Source organism: Felis catus, chromosome C1 (genome assembly GCF_018350175.1).
Source record: "Felis catus isolate Fca126 chromosome C1, F.catus_Fca126_mat1.0, whole genome shotgun sequence".
Taxonomy (NCBI): domain Eukaryota; kingdom Metazoa; phylum Chordata; class Mammalia; order Carnivora; family Felidae; genus Felis; species Felis catus.
This window is the reverse complement of record NC_058375.1, coordinates 142,046,755-142,069,587: the sequence shown is the minus strand read 5'-3', so window position 1 is coordinate 142,069,587 and position 22,833 is coordinate 142,046,755. Positions and strand designations below refer to the sequence as shown.

The 22,833-nt window shown below is 38.4% G+C and overlaps 1 protein-coding gene across 41 annotated transcripts in view; it reads left to right on the top strand.

Moving 5' to 3' along the window:
* The window catches only part of NEB (nebulin), a 214,320-nt gene that overhangs the window by 153,021 nt on the left and 38,466 nt on the right, over nt 1-22,833 (top strand). For 37 of the 41 annotated variants that reach the window (XM_045033808.1, XM_045033789.1, XM_045033790.1 and 34 more), the window contains 15 exons: nt 182-289; nt 839-943; nt 1,043-1,147; nt 1,787-1,885; nt 2,245-2,355; nt 10,787-10,891; nt 11,522-11,626; nt 11,894-11,998; nt 14,323-14,427; nt 14,588-14,692; nt 15,310-15,414; nt 16,437-16,541; nt 17,852-17,956; nt 20,373-20,477; nt 20,857-20,964. In XM_045033808.1, the coding sequence (XP_044889743.1) occupies nt 182-289; nt 839-943; nt 1,043-1,147; nt 1,787-1,885; nt 2,245-2,355; nt 10,787-10,891; nt 11,522-11,626; nt 11,894-11,998; nt 14,323-14,427; nt 14,588-14,692; nt 15,310-15,414; nt 16,437-16,541; nt 17,852-17,956; nt 20,373-20,477; nt 20,857-20,964 (1,581 nt within the window). Of the gene's footprint in view, nt 1-181; nt 290-838; nt 944-1,042; nt 1,148-1,786; nt 1,886-2,244; nt 2,356-10,786; nt 10,892-11,521; nt 11,627-11,893; nt 11,999-14,322; nt 14,428-14,587; nt 14,693-15,309; nt 15,415-16,436; nt 16,542-17,737; nt 17,957-18,579; nt 18,685-20,372; nt 20,478-20,856; nt 20,965-22,833 lie in introns of those variants that run through there. The other 4 variants (XM_045033769.1, XM_045033794.1, XM_045033809.1 and 1 more) reach the window with 3 other exon arrangements.

Here is a 22,833-nt window from a genome sequence, read left to right as displayed (position 1 = left end):
TAGCAAACAAAATAATTTTCAAGACTCAAATTACTATAGAAATTTTGTCAAGGACTTTTCCTTATACTTAATGCTTAGAGAGTAATTTTCAAATGAAAGTGACAGCTCTTTTCTATTTGAGAAGTATAAAGCTACTCTGTGCTTACCCATCTGGGAACTCATTCTGACTTTGCTTTTGCAGTTCAAGTACAAAGAAGTTTATGAACACATCAAGGCAAATGGATATACACTTGGTCCCAATGACGTTCCATTTGTCCATGTCCGGAGGGCCAACAATGTTACCAGTGAGGTACTGTGAATGCGGATTCTGTTGGGCAAAGACTGAGTTTCAAAGACCATGGCTTTGTTTGAAATGCATTAAAAGCTAATTATATTTTAGCTATAAATTCACACATCAGCAAGGAGTAAGAGAGCCCTTTTAGTTACCATTTTGATACTGGTATCCATTGGCAACATTTTCCTCTATTTGCTGATGCCATTGTACAGATCCAATTTATAGATCATAATGCAAATTAATTCCTTTTCTGACATTTATATACAAAAAACTTTAATAAATTTGCATTTTAGTCTGACTCATGACCCTGGTTTTCTACACAAATGATTGGTTTGTATATCTGATCCTATCCAATCATCTGATAGAATGTGGAAGGTTTGGTGGTCAAAATTCTTCACCTAAATAAGATAAATACCATTTACTCTTTTTTCCTAATCCCAATCACTTTTTTGTGTCCTTAATCACCCCTCTCATGGCTCTTTATGTAAAATATTTGCTGATTAGTCAATGGATGCCCTCATCTTCCTACACTAAATAACTGGAATGGTTTTTCCTCCAATGTAGAGACTGTATCGACAATTGTACCATAAACTGAAAGACAAGATTCATACAACTCCTGACACACCTGAGATCCGCCAAGTCAAGAAGACACAAGAGGCTGTTAGTGAGGTGGGTATTTTCTTAGGAGAGAGGAAAGGCTGTGGAACCCAGGCAGGAATGTCAACCATTCAGTCTCTGATGTGTGTTTCTGGGTATGTTTTTCTTTAGTTGATCTACAAATCAGACTTCTTCAAGATGCAAGGCCACATGATCTCACTGCCATACACACCCCAAGTGATCCATTGCCGCTACGTGGGAGACATAACCAGTGATGTAAGCATCTCCTAGGGATCTTTCTGATGGACTCTTACCAAGAGGCTGTCTGCATTTAAGCCACCACTGGTCTTTGAACAGCCTTCTGCATTGAATACTTCTAAACTGAATATACAACTTGGAGGCAAAATTGTGTGGAAGTAGGACCACACATTTCTCCAGCTATGAAAACAGTAGTAAGAGGAACACATGAGAATGACAAAAATTGCTGACCACCATTCTGCATTCAACACTGAATCATTACCAGCTCCTCACCGTACATGACCTCTGATCCTAGGTCCTGTTTATATTATCTTTCTCCTGCTCATCCCCACTCTCACCCTTTTTAGCAACTTCCTTCTACCATTTTTTTTCTCCTTAAATGTTTCCTTTTCCTAAAAGGCCACTCCATTCAGCCTATGCTTTTCTCCCATCAATATAATAATAACATAATACTCCGTTCTCTCCTCAGCTCAGAATTAGAGATTAAATTTTAAAACCTGTGATTCATTTGGGTGCATGCAAACTAAGAGTTTTCAACCAGGTAGATACGTTCAACCAAAATGAAAGATATATCAATATATAAAAATATAAAATACCTTCTTTGTTCCTGGTTTACATTTACTCACAGCCTGCTATATTTCTGTTTCTGTGACACAGATTAAATATAAAGAGGACTTGCAGATTCTCAAGGGACTGGGCTGCTTCTTGTATGACACTCCCGACATGGTCCGCTCCAGGCACCTGCGCAAGCTCTGGGTGAGTGCACATCTTCACAACACACGGCTACCCCTGGACAGCCTCCATATGTCTCATTACCAGCCTCAAGGTCCTAAACAGAAAGACTCTTTGCCTGCAGCTACTTTTAAGGGTAAATTTACCATTAACCAGTTTGAATAAGTCATGACCCATTTAAGATGCCATGTGCCTCTGTAAGAGGTGATGAACTCAATTAAATGACAGTTGTCTTTGTTCCTTCCCCGGGAAGACATCCAGGACACGTAGAAGGCCTGCTCACATTGCACATACCAGCATTTGAGAGAGAGTTATATGACCACGACACGCAGTTCCTTAAATGACTAATTAACTTGTATTTCCATTGTTTTTTTTTCTCTAAGTCTAATTACCTGTACACCGATAAAGCAAGGAAGATGCGAGACAAATACAAAGTGGTTCTTGACACTCCAGAATACAGAAAAGTACAGGAACTGAAGACACATCTGAGTGAGGTAAGGATGCTGAACCTATCACTATAAGTGACTTGTTCTTCCGGTGACTGTTTTTCAGGCAACTACACTAGGCAAAAAAATCTCCACTCTGCCTTTAATTACAGACATGTCCATCATGTCTAAGCAAGTCAACTGACCTCATTTTGCCTCAATTAGCTGATTTTGTCCCCTTTTGATGAGGCTGTTGATACTTGACTACCTGTGACTAGGGCTGCTGAGAGTTCACATGATTTTATAAATTAGAAAGGTCTTCTGTCTTATGCTATTGTTGCAGTCTCCAAACTGAATTTATTTCAAAACTATCTCTTTAATCCCTGCTATCAGAAACTCTGAACACAGCACAGCCATTTGAAAAGTCTTATATTGTTCCCTGCTCTGCTGCCCACAACAAATTCCAAACTACTATGTTGTTTCATTTTCGGTTGGCACTGAGACTTCTGATTTATTATAAACAGTTGTGCATAGATATCTCATGCTCTCACCTGCATACTTGGTTCAGTGAGGGTTGGACCCCATCTTATTTAGTTGTGTATCCCATAGTGCCTTGCTGCCAGTGACTAAATGTGCTTTGTAAAGATCAGGGCATTTCACAAATGTAAATGGTTTTTCTTATTATAGATGAATTGGCTGTTCTCATTCAACTTTCAGTTTGTCTTGTGGCCTCATCAGACTTCACCGAGCTAAGCCACATGTTAGCGGTCAGGCCACTTCGTTGACTCCCCATTCTCAATAGTTCTGATGCTGCTAATTAGGAATCACTTATGCTCTTAGACCTTGAGATGTCCTGGCAAACCAAACGTTGCCCTCAGAGGAGGGGATGTGCAGCTTCCTACACTCCTAGTGAACTAGAGGCAGAGGATGATTAATTCTTTAGTTATTGCAAATGCTACATTGAGTGCATTTGCTTTCCTGAAAGCTTACCTGTGTTACTTCACCCGGCACGAGCACTTTTCCGGGAATGCTTACGTTCTTCTGTCTCAGCAAAGTTGTGCTTCTCCACCCTGGCAGAGTATCAGGATCACCTGGGAAATGTTTCTAAGCTACCCTTGAGTGGGCTCTAACTCCTCAGCCTCACAGCAAACTTTCTGATTGTCTGTGTCTGGGCATCTGCATGCCTTTAGCTGCTCCAAAATGATTTTAACATGCAGTCAGTGTTGGAAACCACTGCTTTAAAGTATCCCATCTGTCCCCCAGCTACCACATAATAAAACATAGTTTAGTAACTTAAACTGCTTATTGGTATCTCTGAAATACCTGTATTTCTCTTGGCTGTTTGGATTCAGAATTATCTAAAACTTTAATTTCTCCTTTTCCTAATTCCTATTGGGATTTTCTGCATCTTATGCATCAACACTGAGGAAAAAGAATAGATATTCTTCAGTAGTTCATTTCCTCCCACACTTGCCTCACCAGAAGAATGACGTGGGAATGATAAAATATTGACCCACCTCTTCAATTTTTGAAAGAGTTTGAGAAGGATTGGTGTTCATTCTTTGAATGTCTGGTAGAATTCATCAGTGAAGAATGAATTCATCAATGCAGAATTCATGCATGCTTTTGATCTTGGACTTTTGTTAGTTGGGAGGTTTTTGATTATTGATTCAATATCCTTACTAGTAATTGGTCTGTTTAGATTTTCTATTTTATCACGATTCAGTGTTGGTAGGTTCTATGCTTCTAGGAATTTATCCATTTCTTCTAGATTGCCCAATCTGTTAGTGCATAATTGCTTATAGTAGTCTCCTTTATACTTTGTATTTCTATGATATCAGTTAAAACATCTTGTCTTTCATTTCTGATTTTGAGTTCTTCGTGAGTCTAGTGAAAGATTTGTCAATTTTGTTTATCTTTTCAAAGAACCAGCTCTTTCACTGATCTTTTCCATTATTTTTTTAGTTTGTATTTTATTCATTTCTTCCCTGATCTTTATTTCCTTCTTTCCACTAACTTTGGCCTTCATTTAGTCTTCTTTTTTTTTTTATTTCCTTGAGGTGTAAAGTTAGGTTGTTTATTTGAGACTTTCTTGTTTCTTAAGGTGGGTATATATTGTTAAGAACTTTCTGATTACAACTGCACCCAGAGACACCTGGTCGGCTCAGTCAACTCTTGATTTCTGTTCAGGTCACAATCTCATGGTTCATGGGATCAAGCCCTGTGTTGGGCTCTGTGCTGATTGTGCAGAACTTGCTTGGGATTCTCTCTCTCCCTCTCTCTCTGTCTCTCCCTCTCTCTCTCAAAATAGATAAATTAACTTAAAAAATGCATAAGTTTTGGTATGTTACATTTTCATTTGTCTCAAGATATTTTTTTTTATTTCTCTTTTGATTTCTTCTTTGACCCATTGTCAAAGTTGTTGTTTTGTATCTGTTGTTGTTCAGTATATTATTTAATCCCTACGTATATGTGAATTTCCCAGATTTCTTCATGTAATTAATTTTTAGTTTTATTCCATTGTGGTTGGAAAAGATGCTTGACATGATTTCAGTCCCCTTAAATTTGAGACTTGTTTTGTGGCCTAGCATGCAATCTATCTTGAAAAATGTTCCATGTGCACTTGAGAAGAATGTATATTCTGTTGCTTTTGGATGGAATGTTCTGTAAATATCTGTTAAATCCATCTGGTCTACTGTACCATTTAAAGCCAATGTTTCCATATTTATTTTCTGTCTGGATGATCTATGCATTGAAGTAAGTGGGTATTAAAGTCCCCAAATATTATTGTATTGCTGTCTCTCTGTTTAGGTATGTTATTATATGCTTTATATATCTAGGTGTTTCTGTGTTGGGTGCATATTTACAAATGTTCTATCTTCTTATTGGCCCCTTTATCGTTATGTAATGCTCATCTTTGTTTCTTATTGGTCTTTGTTTTAAAGTCTGTTTTGTCTCATGTAAGTATAGCTACTCCACTTTTCTTTTGGTTTCCATTTGCATGGCATATCTTCTTCTGTCCCTTCACTTTCAGTCTCTGTATGTCCTTACATATTAAGTGAGTCTCTTGTGGGCACCTGGATGCTTCAGTTGGTTAAGCATCTGACTCTTGATTTCGGCTCAAGTCATGATCCCAGGGTGGTGGGATCAAGCTGCATGCCAGGCTCTGTGCTGAGCAGGGAGCACCTCCCCTGCTCACATGTGTGTGTACACACTGAACTCACACACAAAAAATAAAAAAATAAATAAGTGAGTCTCTTTAAGCAGCATATAGATAGATCTTATTTATTTATTTTAAAGTTTATTTATTTTGAGAGAGAGTGAGAGGGAGAGAGCACAAGCAGGGAGGGGCAGAAAAAGAGGAGGAGACAGGGAGAATCCCAAGCAGGTTCTGCTCTGGGAATGTGGAGCCAGATGTGTGGCTCAGTCTCATGACCATGAAATCATGACCTGAGCAAAAATCAAGAGTCAGATGCTTAACCAGCTGAGCCATGCAGGCACCCCAGTAGGTCTTGTTTTTTAATCCATTCAGCCACTCTATATCTTTTGATTGGAGAATTTGGTCCATTTACATTTAAAGTAATTATTGATATGTATGTGCTTATTGCCATTTTATCAATTGTTTTCTGGCTGTTTTTATAGTCCCTCCTTCTCTCTTTCTTCTCATCTTGCTCTCTTCCTTTGTTCCTTTGTGGTTTGATGATTTCTTTTAACAGTATGCTTATTTTTCTTTCTTTTCATCTTTTGTGTGTTCCTTATAGGTTTTTGCTTTATGATTATCATGAGGCGACTTATAGCAACTTATATTTATAGCAGTCTATTTTAAGTTGATGACAACTTAAGTTTGATCTCATCGTAAAGGTCAACATTAGTACTTCCCATGTTTTATGTTTTTGATGTCACATTTTACGTTTTTGTTACGTGTATCCCTTCCCAAATTGTAATCATAGTTATTTTTACTCCTTCTGTCTTTTAACCTTCATACTAGTTTTAGAAATGATTAATTCACTGTATTTACCATATATTTACCTTTCCATTGAGATTTATTTTTCATGTGTTCTTATCACTAATTAACACCCTTTATTTTCAGTTTAAAGAAGTCTCTTTAACATTTCCTATAAGGCTGCTTTTAATGGTGATGAACTCCTTTAGCTTTTGCTTGTCTAGAAAACTCTGTCTGTCCTTCATTTCTGAATGATAACTTTGCCAGGTAAAGTATTCTTTCAGCACTTGAAATATATTGTGGCACTCCCTCTGGTCTGCAAAGTTTCTGCTGACAAATCTGCTGATACTCTTATGGGGGTTCCATTGTATGTAACAAGTTGTTTTTCTCTTGCTTTTAATAGTTTCTTCTTGTCTTTAACTTTTGACATTTTAATTATCATGTGTCTTGGTGTGGGTTTCTTTGGGTTCTTCTAATTTGGAACTCTCTGAGCTTCCTAGATCTGGATGTCTGTTTTCTTCTCCAGGTTAGGAAAGTTGTCAGCCACTATTTTTTCAAATAAGATTTCTTTCCATTTCTCTCTCCTCCTTCTGGAAGCCCTATGATGCAACTTTTAGTCCATTTGATGCTGTCCCACAAGTCCCTAAGGCTATCTTCACTTTTTTTTTTTTTCATTCTTTTCTCTTTTTGCTGCTCTGATTAGGTGAATTCCACTGTCTTGTCTTTGAATTGACTGATTCTTTCTTCTGCTTTATCTAGTCTGCTGTTGAACCCCTAGAGTATATTTTTCAGTTCAGTTATTATATTTTTCAGCTCTGTGACTTCTATTTGATACTTTCTTATATTTTCCATCTTTTTGCTGACATTCCCACTGTGTTCATTCATTCTTCTTTCCAATTTGGTGAGCATCTTTATGACTGTTAATTTAAACTCTTTATCAGGTAAATTATTTCCATTTTACTAAGTTGTTCTGGGTTTGTTTTTATTTTTTTAGTTTTATCTTGTTCTTTCATTTGAAACATATTTCTCTATTTCTTCATTTTGTTCAACTCTCTGTGTCAACTTCTATACAATAAATGAAGCAACTACCTTTCCCAGTCTTTAAGGAGTGGCTTCATGCTGGAAGTGAAACTTGTTATTCGATCATGTTTCATTTCTTGGTTGTCTCTCAAACCTTCATGCTTGGGCAAGTAGCCTATTATCTTTTTAATAGCTCCCAGTAGTTGAGGATGTGCTAACACCACCCAATGTCCCAAAGGGAAGGATCTTAGCATCTGGATTTAAGCTGCTTGGAAGCCAGACCCCCAGGCATCAACTTTTAAATATATGTAAATACATACAGTCCTAAGGGACTTCAAGCATAAACTCTGCTGGCCACCAGAGCCAGACAATCTGGAGTTGTCTCCTGGCTGGTGGTCATAGAAACTGGGACCCCAGACAAGCATATACATTTTTTTCTAAATGAAACCAGCAAGCTGGAGCAAGGCAAAGGTAGAGAACCAATATGGCATCCACAACCTATGTTCCTTGTTAGCAGCTCTATAAGCTACTAAGTGTGTGTCAAACCTAAAATCTACCCCTCAGGCCAAATATTCAGGAAAAGGAAAAAGGCCTTCTTCATAGAAAGACTAGGAGTATGTCTCAGTCTGTGCCCTTGGGGTGGTAGCCTACCAAGAACTGTCTTTCCGATTGTCATAGTCCTGTGGGACCCAGGAATGCAAGCCCCCCAGGCTACTAGTGCTAGGCAGTCAAGGGGTGTCCCCTGCTTGGCAGCTGCAAAACCCAGGCACCAGCTGTGTAAAAAGTTTCCCTCCAGGAGATGCTGGTGCTCTGAAGCACAGTGGAGGGTGAGCATAAAGATAGCACATGCCCTCTAAGATCTCTGAAAAGGATTATAGTCAGCTCCAAGATACATTTTTAGTTAGAAGCCTACTCCTCAAGCTATAGTCATGATGATTAGCTAACAAGTCTTTACTGAAAGAATGAGGTCCTGGGTCTGTTGTCTTTTGCTGTGCCTGGGGATGGTAGCTATTTAGGAACTTTTTCTCCATTGGTTAAAGTCCTATGAAACCAATAAGAGTAGGCCCTACCAGCCACTAGACCTAGATGGTATAGAGGTGTCTCCTGGCTGCAAAGATTAGGCTCCCAAAAAAGGCTATGAGCTCCTTTCTGGGTGACCCTGCTTATAACAGTCCCATGGGACCAGAAACACAAGTTCCCCTGACCTTCAGGGCCAAGTGACCAAGAGGTGTCCTGAAAATGGTAGCCACAAATATTGGAATGAATGAAATCTTGTCATTTGCAACAACTTGAATGGACCTCAAGGGCATTATGCCAAGTGAAATAAGTCAGAGAAAGACAAATACCATATGACCTTTCTTATATGTGGAATCTAAAAAAAAAAAATTATATGTATATGTATATATATATATATATTTATATATATATATATATATATATATATATATATATATATATATATATGTATAGTGGGCACCATAGGTGGGGAGAAGTGAGAGGGAGAAATTTAGTTTAAATAAACTGAATTAAAGAAATACTGATCCAAGCCACTATTCTGTATTTGGAAAATCTTCAGTAGAACCTATAAATCTGTTTTAATAAGGACTTTGGGATATTTTAGGATCAGGAAAATTTCATAAATATTGTCTGAGAAAAAGTTTGATGGCAAAAGGAAGTTCAAGTTCTTGACTTTTGAATTGTCTTTGAGTTGTATAGACTTTTGACTTTTTATACATTGTAATACTAGGAAGCAGGGATATTGTCCCAAGAAGCATGAACAACGCATACCTAAGTATAGGGGAAAGAAAGGACAAAGAAAATTATAGAAATGGCATGGGAGAGTTGAATTTTTGTCCCAGATTTATTTCCCAGTTTGCCTCATTATATTAAATTCCTTCAACATTTATCAGAGGACTACTATCTTTCAGATCTTTTATCAAAACACATGGTGATTAAAAAAAAAAAAGAGCTGAGCCCCTGCATTCCATGGGCTCATAATGTGTGAAAAGAAACAAACATCAATATGATAAATGATATCCTGTAGGGATAATCAAGACAGTATGGACTCTAGGAGCTTTCCAGGCAGATAAGAGTGGGGGAACATTCTAAGCAGAAAAGACAGTATATGAAAATGGCCATCATCAGTTCTTGAAGTTGGAAATAGTTTCAAATAGCACAAAGGAAGTGTAGAAGAATGTTAGGAAAAGAGACTGGAAACATAGGATAGAAGCCAGTTTATAAAGACTCCAGGGCTCTATCTTAATATTGGACTTGATGAAAAATCATTGAAGAATTATTTATGAGCATTAATAAAATCTTCTCAGATTTGTGAAAGATGAATAAGCCATATGGAGTAGTCCAGTGGGAGACTTAGGAAGGTGTTTTAGGAGGCTCTTGAGGATGTGTAGAGAAGAAATGATAAAGGAGGCTGAACTAGGGCACTGGCTGTGAGAAAGGAGAAAGTGGATCAGACTTAAAGGATATCACAAAGTTAGGAGCCCAGGATTCATGACCATTTATTGTGGGAAAAAGGGAGAAGTTTAAGATGACTCCTCAAGTTTCTGTCCTACATGATAGAGATCAAGGAGCCATTTAGCAAAGTAGAGAAAACAGGTGAAGAAGCAGGTTGAGGCTGGAGATGGTAATATAAAGAATGCCACATTGAACATGGTAAGTTCAGGACATTGTTGAAAATTTGGGTCTGGCTCAGGAAAAATAATGGATATATAGATTTAGAAATCCTCAGTCTCAAATTGATGATTGAGGTCATAGATACAAATGAGGTTATGCATGGAAAATACATAGGGTGAAAGAGGCCAACCCTGACTCCAGCTAGTGGCAGCTAGGGCAGAACCATAGAAGGAAGCCAAGGAGTGCCTTGAAAGATAGGAGGCCACTTAGAATGCTGGAGGCAGAAAAGAACACTTTCGGGAATGAAACTGCTGAGCAGTTTTAGTTGCTACAGAGAACTGTTTCTGTATTTGGCAGTCGTAAAGTTTTTGGTAGACCTAATAAGAATGACTTCATTGGCGTGTTTGGGTGCAAGCCAAACTGTTGCCTTGAGAAATTAATCAAAAGAGAGAAAAAGAAGAAATACATAGTATTTCTTGGCTGTGAAAGGCAGAAACAAGGTCGTCAGTAGAGATTGGAAAAGGCTTAGTGAAAGGGAAGGGACTGGAATTTGTTAGCAGATAAAGGGGGAGGGCTGGAGAAACAGGAAGGTTGAAGGTGTAGAGGGGAAGGGTATAATTAATTGCTAGCACAGGCTTCTAGAACAGAACAGGCGAGCATAGGACCAAGAACACAGTAGGAGGCTTGAATCTCGAGCAGGTTATAGAATGTCTTATTTTGATATTAGGGAAAAAGAAAAGGAGGGCTAGGGAGGTAAATAAATTATTGGTTTATTGGGCAGAAACTGAGATTGTTGCAGTGGGGCAGGCCCTGATTTCTTTATGAAGTAGGTAGTAAAGGCATCTCTCAGCAGAGAACATAATGTGTCAATGAAGCAGAAATAACGGTAATGACTTTTATGTCCAGCTGGTGTACAGAGCTGCAGGCAAAAAGCAGAAGTCTATCTTCACCTCAGTTCCTGATACGCCTGATCTTTTAAGAGCCAAGCGAGGACAGAAGCTTCAGAGTCAGGTAAGATTCATAAACCTACAGCGCTGGCAGCATGGGGGGTGGTTATGTGTGGCTGACCACTCCAGTTCAGTGCAGCCCCTCACACTTGGTTGTCCTTGATAAAGCCTAATGGCCCTTAACTTCAAGAAGTAGTTTTCTTTTGGGCCATCATAACTGTGGTTGTGTTTTACATAAACAAGTAATCCCATGTCTACTTTTCTAAGTTCTATGCAACTTTTGTTATTGGATGAGTGATCTATGGACTAAACTGCTTGATTCATTCAGTAGGACCTATCTGATGTTCATGACAAATGAAACCACAGTGTATGCATTCAGATGAAAATGGGGAAAGAATGTGTTGAGGGCTTTGCCAGAACCTTCTCATTCTCCCCTTGGCATTCTTTATCACGGGGATTTAGACTGGGCCACACCCAACAGTAAGGGTATTAGGTAACTAGCATGTTGTACACGTATTTCCAAATGTGAAACACAGAAATAAAAGAACAGAAATACATATTATAAATAAAAAACCAGGACAACAATAGGTAGACATGGCCCTTCCATTTAGTGGGTAGAAATGAGTGAAAATAACGGGATGCTAAATAATGAATGTTTTATCTCTATCACATCTGATCCCTATTCTCTGATTAGTATCTGTATGTTGAACTTGCCACCAAAGAAAGACCCCATCACCATGCTGGAAACCAGACCAAAGCCTTGAAGCATGCTAAAGACGTAAAGGACATGGTCAGTGAGGTAAGTTGGGAATTTGGCACCAAAGCGCACTGGGTTAAAGAAAAAAAAAAAAAAAGTATTCCCTTAAAACCTTCACTTGCTGACTCTGATCAGAGAGCACACTTCTATACTTGTGCTCAGCAGCATTAAAACACGGAAGGTAAGCTATTCTCTTATTGAGCCCGATACAGCATGTGTCTAGGCTGGATCTGTGACGTGGTTATGAACTGGGAAGGATAAAAACACTTGAACTTACATTTGTCTCTTTTTTCCATCTTTATGTCTTAGAACAAATACAAGATTCAGTATGAAAAGATGAAGGACAAGTACACCCCCGTTCCAGATACGCCAATCCTCATCAGAGCCAAGAAGGCCTACTGGAATGCCAGTGATGTATGCATCCCTTTCTTCTTTTCTTCTGTTATGACAGGGACAGCCCAGGTCATCGTACCTAAGAAAGAGAAGATATTATAGTCATCCATACTTCAAAGACCTGGCCCACAACATGGGTCATGAGAACAACAACACTGAAACCACAAAAGGGCATAACTAGTATCAGTCAGGCACAGTACTTAAGAATAATGCTGAGAGATGCTAAAAGCCCGTTGTTCTTCTTGCCCTTCTGGACAAAACTATGACCTTTTCTAATAATTCTCTGGTAGCATTTTCAGGGATACTTGACAACTAATTGTTACTTGTCCATAGCGTCATGGTCTTGGAATCAGCCAAACATGGTTTCAAATCCTGTTGCTGTCACTTGCCCGCTGTATGACTCTATGTTATTTACTTAGTTTCTCTGAGACTCTGTTTTCTTATATGTGAAATGAGGATAATTAGACAAAACAAGATCATGTACATAATATTCCTGGTGCAGTGCTGGGCTCTTAGTTGACACTCAGAAAACGTTTGTTCCCTTTCTTCTTTCGACCACCTAAGTCATGAGAATGACACATTCATTAGAATTAGGACAGATTTTCATTTCCCATGCCACATGATCAAGGACATGACTAGCTTTTAATGGTAATGGGATTACCTGTTAATAAAGATAGGAAATTAATCAGCTCAACGTAGGTAACCTGTTCTTATCAGTTTTGTATCTCAGAGCCCATCTGCAAATGCATTGCACCCATTACCAGAACCAGAATCCTGGAGGACTGGGCATATTGGGACATAAACTCAGGCAAAATCTCAAGCAACCCTATAAGCCCTCAATTTAAGAATATTGCTCTAGGATTTCAAGGCATCTTAAAGTCATTACAGTGATCTCTAAACAGAAATGTGAAAGGATACAGCAAATTGAAACAATATCTCAGTTCATTTAGAGCTGAAAGGAGTTTGCTAACTGGACTAGCCCCTTGGCTCCTGACCCTTTGGGATACCTCAGGTCCCACCCCTGGTGTACAGTTGCACAAGATCCAATGGCCTGATAAATGGGCTGAGCATCTAATGCCAGCATCTCCTAAAACACTCAAAGTAATTAGCATGCTCTTCACTAAAGGTAAAATGCCCATAGAAGTGGCCTAGGTGTTGCTCAGCCCTGCAGCGTACCAACATACCAAGGCACTGGTTTTACACTCTAGGGGTCCAGGGGCAGAACATTTTGCTTAAAATATAAGCTAAGAAAGTCATATACTACCCTCAAAATCTATCCCCTAGGGTATTTTTAGTCGTCTTGTGACATCCTCATCTTTATCACTTCAATGTTAGCTGTTGAATATGAATTTGAACAAGCCCACTCTACATCACCACTCTCTGGGAGTGGTAGCACAGTGAAATTGGCCCCCGGGGCTCATTATGCCCCAAATGGACAGCCCACCCCTAGAACTTTCTCATACCAATGCTGATAGCTCTAACCTTTAAAACAGTCCAGTGTAACCAGGGTTGTATCTGGCATTGAGTTTGGCTTATGTATAGGTGGCTGTCCCCACAAGTAGAGCTAAGCAATTTTATGAGATCTGAAAACTAAAGTTACAATGTCAGGAGAAAAGTCATCTTCAATTACGTATTTGCTCAGCTACCGCAAAAGAAAACACTTGAGATTGAAAACAGACTACTTAGAGAAGTACCCATCTTGTGTAAATGGGATGAATCTTGTGTGATATTCTTAGGTTTAAGTCAAGAGATGTTGACAGATCAAGATTATAATATAGCACAAAGATCAAGATTATACCACAAAGATCAAGATTATAAAATAAAATTTTAAGACTGCCTCATGGAGAAGGCATTTTAATACTAAGAGAAACTAAATCTTTCTCCTCTTTCCATGTACATTAGTAAGTCTTGGGCTCAACAAGGCTGTTTTCTTTTTTCCTCCTCCAAATTAGCTTTTTGTTTGTTTCAGATTTAAATAAACTTCTTAAGTAGTTTTAGATTTACAGAAAAGTTGCAGTGATAGTACAGAGTTCCCATATACCCTACATCCATTTTCCTCCCTTGTTAATTAATGCCTTACATTACCATTGTACATTTGTCACAACCAATGAATCCATATTGATATGTTATCATTAACTAAACTCTATACTCTATTCAGGTTTCACAATTTTTTTTTTTCCCAATGTACTTTTTCTCTTCCAGGATGTGAAAATGAGCTTTTTAATCTCTCCTAAATTTATTCAAGAGAGAAGACTCAAGAGAGTTCAAGCTGAAAATAACTCAATTATTTAATTTGGTAGTTTTTTTTTTTTTTTTTACAGTCCGTGTGCTTTTTCTCTTTCCAGCTACGCTACAAAGAAACCTTTCAAAAGACCAAAGGAAAATACCACACTGTGAAGGATGCTCTGGACATTGTTTATCATCGCAAAGTCACAGATGACATTAGTAAAGTATGTTCCTACTATTTCTACTTGTGTTGGGCTTAGTAATCTACCATCTTTTTTTTTTTTTTAAGTATTCTTCCTTTCTTAAAACTCTCTAGAGAAAAGTAGACTTTTTTACATTAAAGTTGGGTAAGACTTTATAGCTGTCTTTGTGCTTTTACCATAGGTGAAATACAAGGAGAACTACATGAGTCAGTTGGGGATCTGGAGGTCCATTCCTGATCGCCCAGAGCATTTCCACCATCGGGCAGTTACTGATGCAGTCAGTGATGTGAGTTTTAAAATCTTCTGTTCTTACATATAAATTCATATTCCCGTGTGACTTATAAAATTAAACACTGAATAAAAATTGAACACTTGGCTAGATTTTAGATTTTCTATATGGACGTTTAAATCCTAAAACTCCTTGCTAAATAACTGAACTTTAACTTGGGAGAGAGAAATCTATATTCAAATTTATAAACCTACCTGCATAATATCCTATTACATGACTGGAAGTGATATGCTTCATTTAAGAAATAGCGTATTTTTGATCTTTTGATGAACAACTTCATGAATCAATGAAGACACATAACAATGCTCATCTGGAAAGAAATTTCAGCTCTCTCTCTGAAAATACAGCTGCTGAGGTAATATACTTTCTAGGAAAATATGCCCATTTAATTTGAACTGCTTTAATTAGTATTAAAAAATAAAATCTCCATGTAGAACAGTACACCATAAAATGAGCAGAAATCAGTATTAGTAGAAACTTCTGTTAAATAATTGCCTTAATACTTGAATATACGTCAGCAGTCAGAGCTGCTATTTGGCCTACCTGTATTGACCATAACCTACTGCTGTTTGGAGACAGGTTCGTAAAATTCTTTGATGATGTTCTTCTCCCAGGTAAAATATAAAGAAGATCTGACCTGGCTTAAGGGCATTGGTTGCTATGCCTATGATACCCCTGACTTCACTCTGGCTGAAAAGAACAAGACTCTCTATAGCAAGGTATGTCTACTCAAGTATAAGAGCCACCTGCATGTAACATATTCCAGTGCCCACAGAGAGAATTAGTACCGAAGAAACAACTTTTCATATGTCCATCCCTGTTCTGTTTCTAGACCCTATAGCTAGAGTGCATAGTGAATTGTTCACTCTGCTTAGGAAGTTTCTTCGTACTGACTTCACTGACTGTAGTTGCCATTTACTTGTATCATTTATTTGAATTTGATAAAAAGTCATCTCAGTATAACTCCTCATGGCCCTTTCAGAATTCCCTCCCTATTACTGTGTCTCTGAGTGACTTACCTTGTTAGAGTTGACAGTTGATGTTAGCAAATATAAAGTGGGGTTATTTTAATCCACAAATCTGATGTGTGACTTCAAGCAAATAACTTGGTTTTTCTGTCCTCATTTTCCTATTTACAAAATAAAGCAGTTGGACTAGCTTCCTCTAAATTCTAAAATAGGAGTCAACAAATTTTTCTGAAAAGTGCCAGATAGTAAATATTTTAGATGTTATGGACCACGTTCTGTCACATAGTCTTTGTTATAATTCCCTAAAATTATTAAAAAAAAATATTTTTAGTTCATGGGGTCATTTCAAAGCAGATGGTGATTTAGATGTTAGCTCACCTCTGCTTTAAAGTATTATGATTATCTGATTAATTACTGGAAAATCATTTCAAATTAATGGATTAAAAATGCCCTCAAGTTCACCTGGAGTAAAACAAAATAAAATAATAATCAGTATAATATATAGAAACAAAGAAGAAACTAATTTGTATTTTTGCCTAGAATGGAAGATGGATTTGACATCCATTCAATAAAGTATGTCTTGGGGGGCTAGTGTTTAGGGTTTCCATGTGGGTATACTTTTCATTGCCTTAGGAGACAAAGTAAGTGTTCAGTAACTGCTTGTTAGCCTCCACTGAATAAATTGTCTCAGTTGTACGATAAAATAAATGACATGTCTTGTTCTTAAGGTAATCACAGCCTGCTATCAAGTAACCATGTTCTGTTTTCTCTAGTATAAGTATAAAGAGGTATTTGAAAGGACAAAGTCAGATTTCAAGTATGAAGCAGATTGTCCAATCAATAAGCATTTCAAGTATGCAACTCAATTGATGAATGAGGTATGTATGACATTATCCAGTTCAACCTATTCAGTTCCCTTAAGAAGTCTATAGAGTTATTTAATTGAAGCCCAATACATAAAATGACAGGAAAGTCAATTTAAATATTGATTCAAGATAAAGATTTGGGCTCTTATAATGTCACCATCTGATGGCCTCTGCCAAAAGCAGAGGGAAGAAACTGTCCAGTAAATAAAACAAGTGAAGGGACTGTCCAGAGTGGTGTAAGGGCCCCACAGCCATCATTGCCTCTGTTCACACTAGCATAGGGCAGGACAGCCCTTTAGGTGACAAGAGGAAGGAGGTCAAGGATTTTGTTGACTAACAGCTGAACTCCTTTAAAAATGACACTGTGGAGTGTTGGGAGACCCAGAAGCTCAAGGTTCATTTGGAGTCCCTTACCAAGGCACAGAAATGGCAGTGGTTGAAATAACTACCCCTAAAGGGATAGTTGTGATTCATGCATTCAAATGTAGTGCCATTTGTTACTCATATTGGTGCAGAGAAGTATCCATTTGCACCCAAATCTTTTCTGGAACTGTTGTAGCAATAATTTAAATTTAGCTTAAAATGGCCAAAAATGAGCAAGCTATGAATTAACTTATGTTTGGTTGGCTTTATATTTAATTTCCTATCTTTGGATTTTCCATGGATTTATGTAAATTAAAAAAACAATTTTAGAAAATTAGTAAAATGTATCTAACAATGAAAATGTAGCCAATAGTATATTTATTTCAATATATGAATCTTGTGTTGTTTCTGCTATTTTTAAATTTGATATCGTTTATTTTCAGTAGATTTCCAGACAAGATGACTGAAGAATTACTGCAATAGCTTCCTAGGAAGACAGTATTGATATATTTTCTTTCTGTTTTCATAATTTGCAAAAGATTTCCAGGGTCTCTTTTATAATCAAATTCACTACCATTAGAAGACTGGTAGAATTTGCCCATGAATATGCTTTTTTGATTCTCACAGCCTTAGATAGTAAACCTGTAGTTCATCAGTGCCTTACTTAAGATGCCACAAAACCTAACATTGCTAATGGCATCATATTTAAAGATGGAAGATGTTTACGCACAAGGTAGTCCAATTTTGGTGTCATCAGTCATATCTATCCCAAGCCCCAGCCTTCTCTAGGTGATCTTCACTTGACTGTCTTTGCCTCCATGTTGTTACTACCCTGGATGCCTTAGGAGCCCACCTCTAGAAATGACCTATTTCTGGTTCTCTGGAGTGTTTACCTTGGGACATTTCTGTGTAGCCTTGAAGTTGTACTCTTGCTATAATTTGATATGATGTTTGAGCAGAAAAAATACAGAGCTGATTATGAGCAGCGGAAAGATAAATACCACCTGGTAGTCGATGAGCCTAGACATCTGCTGGCTAAGATCGCAGGCGACCAGATAAGTCAGGTACTGTGATGGGGCTGGCTGGACAGCCCAGGCAGGACTGTGCTCCAGATTTCTCATGAGATGTCGTTCCGTCTGCTGCAAGGATGTCATAGGTTCTGCCTATGATATTGGGATGTTCTGTTTCAAATATCTGTCTAGCCACCCAAAGAGCCCATGAGCTATTTGAGTGTGCCAGTCCATGCTCTGTGTCCTCACATATGCTGTGGTGAAGATAAAAAGAAAAGCTGGGGCCCCTCACCTTTATTTTTCTGGAGGGTCTAATTGTAAGCTGCAAATTGAGTTGCCAAAGCAAAAACAAAGACAAAAATTCATGGAAGGAAAGAAGACAGAACATCGTCGTGGAGTTTTCTACTCCAACGATGTCTTCTTTTCCTGTAAGGCAATGCTAGCGGGATGAGCTATCTTACCTCCCATTCACAAGGACTGCGGATGCTCAACTGCAAGTATTGCCGTCGTTCTACTTGGCAGTATAATGGGTTTAGTGTCTTCACCCACATGTATATTTGAGTACATAAAGTGTGCGTGCCTACATCTCTTCACTCAGAAGTGATTGGGATATAGAGCCATGTTCTTTTCTGTCTTCATAAGTCTCTTCTGTGCTTCACTGCTCTTTGCATGAACAGAGAAAATATAAATCTAGTGCCAAGATGCTTCTGAAACAAGGATGTAATGAAATTCTGCGTCCAGATATGTTGACTGCCCTCTACAACACACTCATGTGGAGCCAGGTAATGTTTGATAATGATGTGAAGAAGAGATTGAGAGGCCTTGAAGGCGTTCACTTTTACCCTTCCCTTGATTTCCTTCCCCGGCTCCCTGCCCAAACTGGTTTCGTGTGATTAAGCTGCATAAATATTCACTCTTTATAAATGAACTCTGGCTTGGCCAAGAGTGATGATGCAGCAGCCATCATCTGTACATCATCTAGTAACTCCTAGTAAGATTAACTGAGACTTTTTTAAACTTTATTTCTAAATTGGTATAACTTTAATTTCAATTTTTTAATATTTTCCCTAAGAAATGGGTTCCTGGGGCGCCTGGGTGGCTCAGTCGGTTAAGCATCCGACTTCAACTCAGGTCACGATCTCATGGTCTGTGAGTTCGAGCCCCACGTCGGGCTCTGTGCTAACAGCTCAGAGCCTGGAGCCTGCTTCCAATTCTGTGTCTCCCTCTCTCTCTGACCCTCCCCCGTTCATGCTCTGTCTCTCTCTGTTTCAAAAATAAATAAACTTTAAAAAAATTAAAAAAAAAAAAAGAAATGGGTTCCTTATGGATTAAGGAAATTAAGTAGATTCAATGGCTTCTAAAACATATGAATAATATTTTCGTCATCTAATACCTGTTGTTCAGTGATCACTACAACTGTACCATTTGGGAGGGATGAAGACCACAGGGCAGCTCTCTGAATCTTGCACACGTTTATGGCCTCTTGTTTGATGCTAATTTGCTAGGTTATTTCCAACATATCTGTCCTCACACACACACGTGTTAGTGATGTTTCTGGTGACATTGCCTTCCCACAAGGTCAGTTGAAGCTCACATCACCGCTTTTCCATAACATGCTGAGAGGTACATTTGAAGCAGTGAAACAAAAGACAAAAAACAAAAAACAGTGATAATTTTGCTTAACTACCAGATATAATGTTAGTAAAATGCCATTATTCCCCCCAAAAAACACAATTTTTAATCAGTTTTTTGTATTAGAAACTCATTTTATCACTTACGTTTGACACCAAATCAATACGTGAAATGAAGGGGATGAGGTCTACATAGAAAATCCTGTTTGCCTGAACTTTTTCCTGTGTCCTGCCTGATGTGATCAGCAGATAGTTGTGCATGAAATTTTGTTGTGCTCTCTGTATCTGTACTGCTTTAAACAGCTTATGTGCATGAAAACAACCCGTGACTTGGAAATAACGAAAGTGAGTGTCTTTTTAAAAATGATAACTACTTTATACCATGTATACTCCTTTTTTATTTATATCTGTTTCATCTTTGACATGGATACATGCCTTAAGACATTATACATATTTGATGCAGCATATTGTAAGTAATCATTACCTGTCAGAGTCCAGAGAACAAGGGTCCAGTCCTGGCTCTGAGATTCACTCTGTATGTGTCCCTTAGTTCAGTCTTTTAACCTCTCTGGGCCTGAGTTTCCACATGTATGCAAATATAGAAAATGTCACTTATTATTTGCTACTCCATTACACTGTCACTATCAAATATGGACTTATATTAAACATTTCTCTTAGGATTAAGAGAGAAAGTATGACACCATGCCCCACATTCCCCACATCTGTGACTTATGTATTAATCCTATGATTTGCTGTGGGACTCTCTCAAGAAGAAAATTAGATTGTTAAAGCCCTTGATTCTACTTCAAGTTAACTTGTTCTTCTCTTCTATAATTTAGATCAAGTACAAGAAAGACTATGAAAAATCAAAGGACAAATTTACCTCAGTTGTGGATACTCCAGAACACCTGCGTACTACCAAAGTCAACAAACAAATTAGTGATGTAAGTGCAAGAAACACTGAATGGATTCTCAAAGTCAGGGAGCATTTGCAAATACGGAGAGACGTTTTTTATTGTCACAACGTCTGGAAGATTCTACTGCCATTTAGTGGGAGGGAGACGGGGATGTTAAATGTCCTGGTATGCTTACAACTCTTCTTTTGTAATAAAGAATTATTTCAACTAAATCGGCAGACACACCGTTTTAGAGGCAGTGGAGCTTTAGCAGAAAGCATGAAGTTACCCGTTGAGTTTATAGAATTGTCTTTTCTTTATGTACACTAAAAAAATCCAAAAAAAATTGTGTCTACATTTTATATTACATTGTATTATAAATTGAGATGTACCATATTGTCTCCTTCTGCTTTCACTTCTCCTTCAGATACTTTATAAATTGGAATACAACAAGGCCAAACCCAGAGGCTACACCACAATCCACGACACACCCATGTTGCTGCATGTCAGAAAGGTCAAAGATGAAGTCAGTGATGTAAGTACAAGAATGGCTTTGCAGCACCTGTTATCTTAGGCTCTTGCTAACATGATACAATAAACCCTTTTCCAGTTATCTATTCCTGTGTAGCAATCATCCTAAAATTCAGTGGCTTGAAACAAGAATCGTCTTTTTTTGCTCGTGATTCTGTGAACTAATTGGGCACAGATGAGTGGACCCTCTCCATCATGTGCTGTTGGCAGGCAGCTGAAGCCCAGGTGGGCCAGGACATCTAGGATGGCTCACTCACATAGCTGGCAGCTGAGGATGGCTATGGGCTAAGAGCTGGACTGTTGCATAGACAGGAACCCTTGTATGTGTCCTTTCCATATGGTTTGTACATGTCAAAGCACAGTAGAAGGGTTCCAAGAGCCTGAGATAGAAACTTCCAGACCAGGTAAGGGCTACTCTTAGAATTGACAGAGTCACTTTCACCATATTTTGCTAGGCACCGTGCATATCCAGATTCAAGGGACAAAGAGATAAGTGCCACCTTGGATGAACAAATGGCACGATCACATTGCAGAGAAGCACGGAGGGGGTGCGGGTAGGGGTTGTGGCATTGTTGAGGCCATTTTGAAAAACGCAGTGTGCCATAAACGCAATGTGCTATTAATGTTCTGTAAGCTTTATCTTGACCCAGAAGAACAAGGTAACCATTAAATTCTAACACTCTGAATTTGAGGAGAAATTGTATTAATAAATTTTCAGATATGTAGCTAGATTCTGTGGTTGAAGGCTATCTCCATTTCAGTTTAAAAAATAGATTAAAAATTTTAAAGAACTCCATGGCTATATGGGCACAAGAAAGAATAGTAAAGGCAACTGTAGAATAGCTCATCCTTACCCCAAAACCTTGACTATGGCTGGTGCACAGGAATTCTTTGGTAGGTAAATAAATGTGTTCACACTGCTGACCCGGAGTTGCCATGAAAAATGTTAATCACGTCCAGTGCACTGTTTATGAAGGCAGAAATGTATAGAGCATTTTAAAAATGTTTTTTATGTGAAAATAAGTTTTGGCACTTCAAACATGAACATCACTGGTTCATAAACACCTATCAGATCCTCTGTGTGGAGCCGTCCATTCCCTCTTACTGTAGAAAAACGAAGCATTTCTGTATCCATTCCCTCAAACTTTCTGATTATAACAATAACCGGAGATATGAAAAATGTGGATTTTTCCCTAAAAATACTGATTTACTAGGTCTATGGCAAAGTGGCAGATGATTGTGATTTATATCACGAATCATATGATATAAGGGGCTTCCTTAGAACAGTTTTACTTCAGGCTGAACACTAAAACCCAAAGTCCTCTGCAACAAATAGTGGGAAGACCCCAAGGGTGTCCCAGAGCCTGGAATTAAGAGGAGCAGAAGTGGGTGAAGCTAGAAACGCCAGGCCCAGGATGGGCAAGTACCTGTTGAGCCCACAGAGGCTAAGCTTTCCCATTCTCTCTCTCCCATCCAAACCCACACACGCCCAACTTGCTAGATGTGGCTCTGGCAATTATGGTAGTGGACAGCACCCATCAGTTCCTTCGTTTTTCAAAACCTGGTGCACAATCTTTGTCCTCAAGGGGTTCAACTTAATGGAAGAATAGACTGGTAAGCACATAATTACAACACAATGAGGTAACAGCCAGAAGTGTGGGGGCACAGAAGGAGGCAAGACTAACAACATCTGGGTAAGCTAGTGGGGGGATTTTCTCTTCCATCAGCAGTTTTCAAGATGTGCTGAACTCAGGATTTTCTGATTTGGGGAAAGGAAAACACACATGGCCCTTTCAGCCAAGCTTAGGGGACATAAATCCTACGGTGACCCTGGTGAGCATACTCCATCTATTCTGGGGAGCTAGTTTTAAGA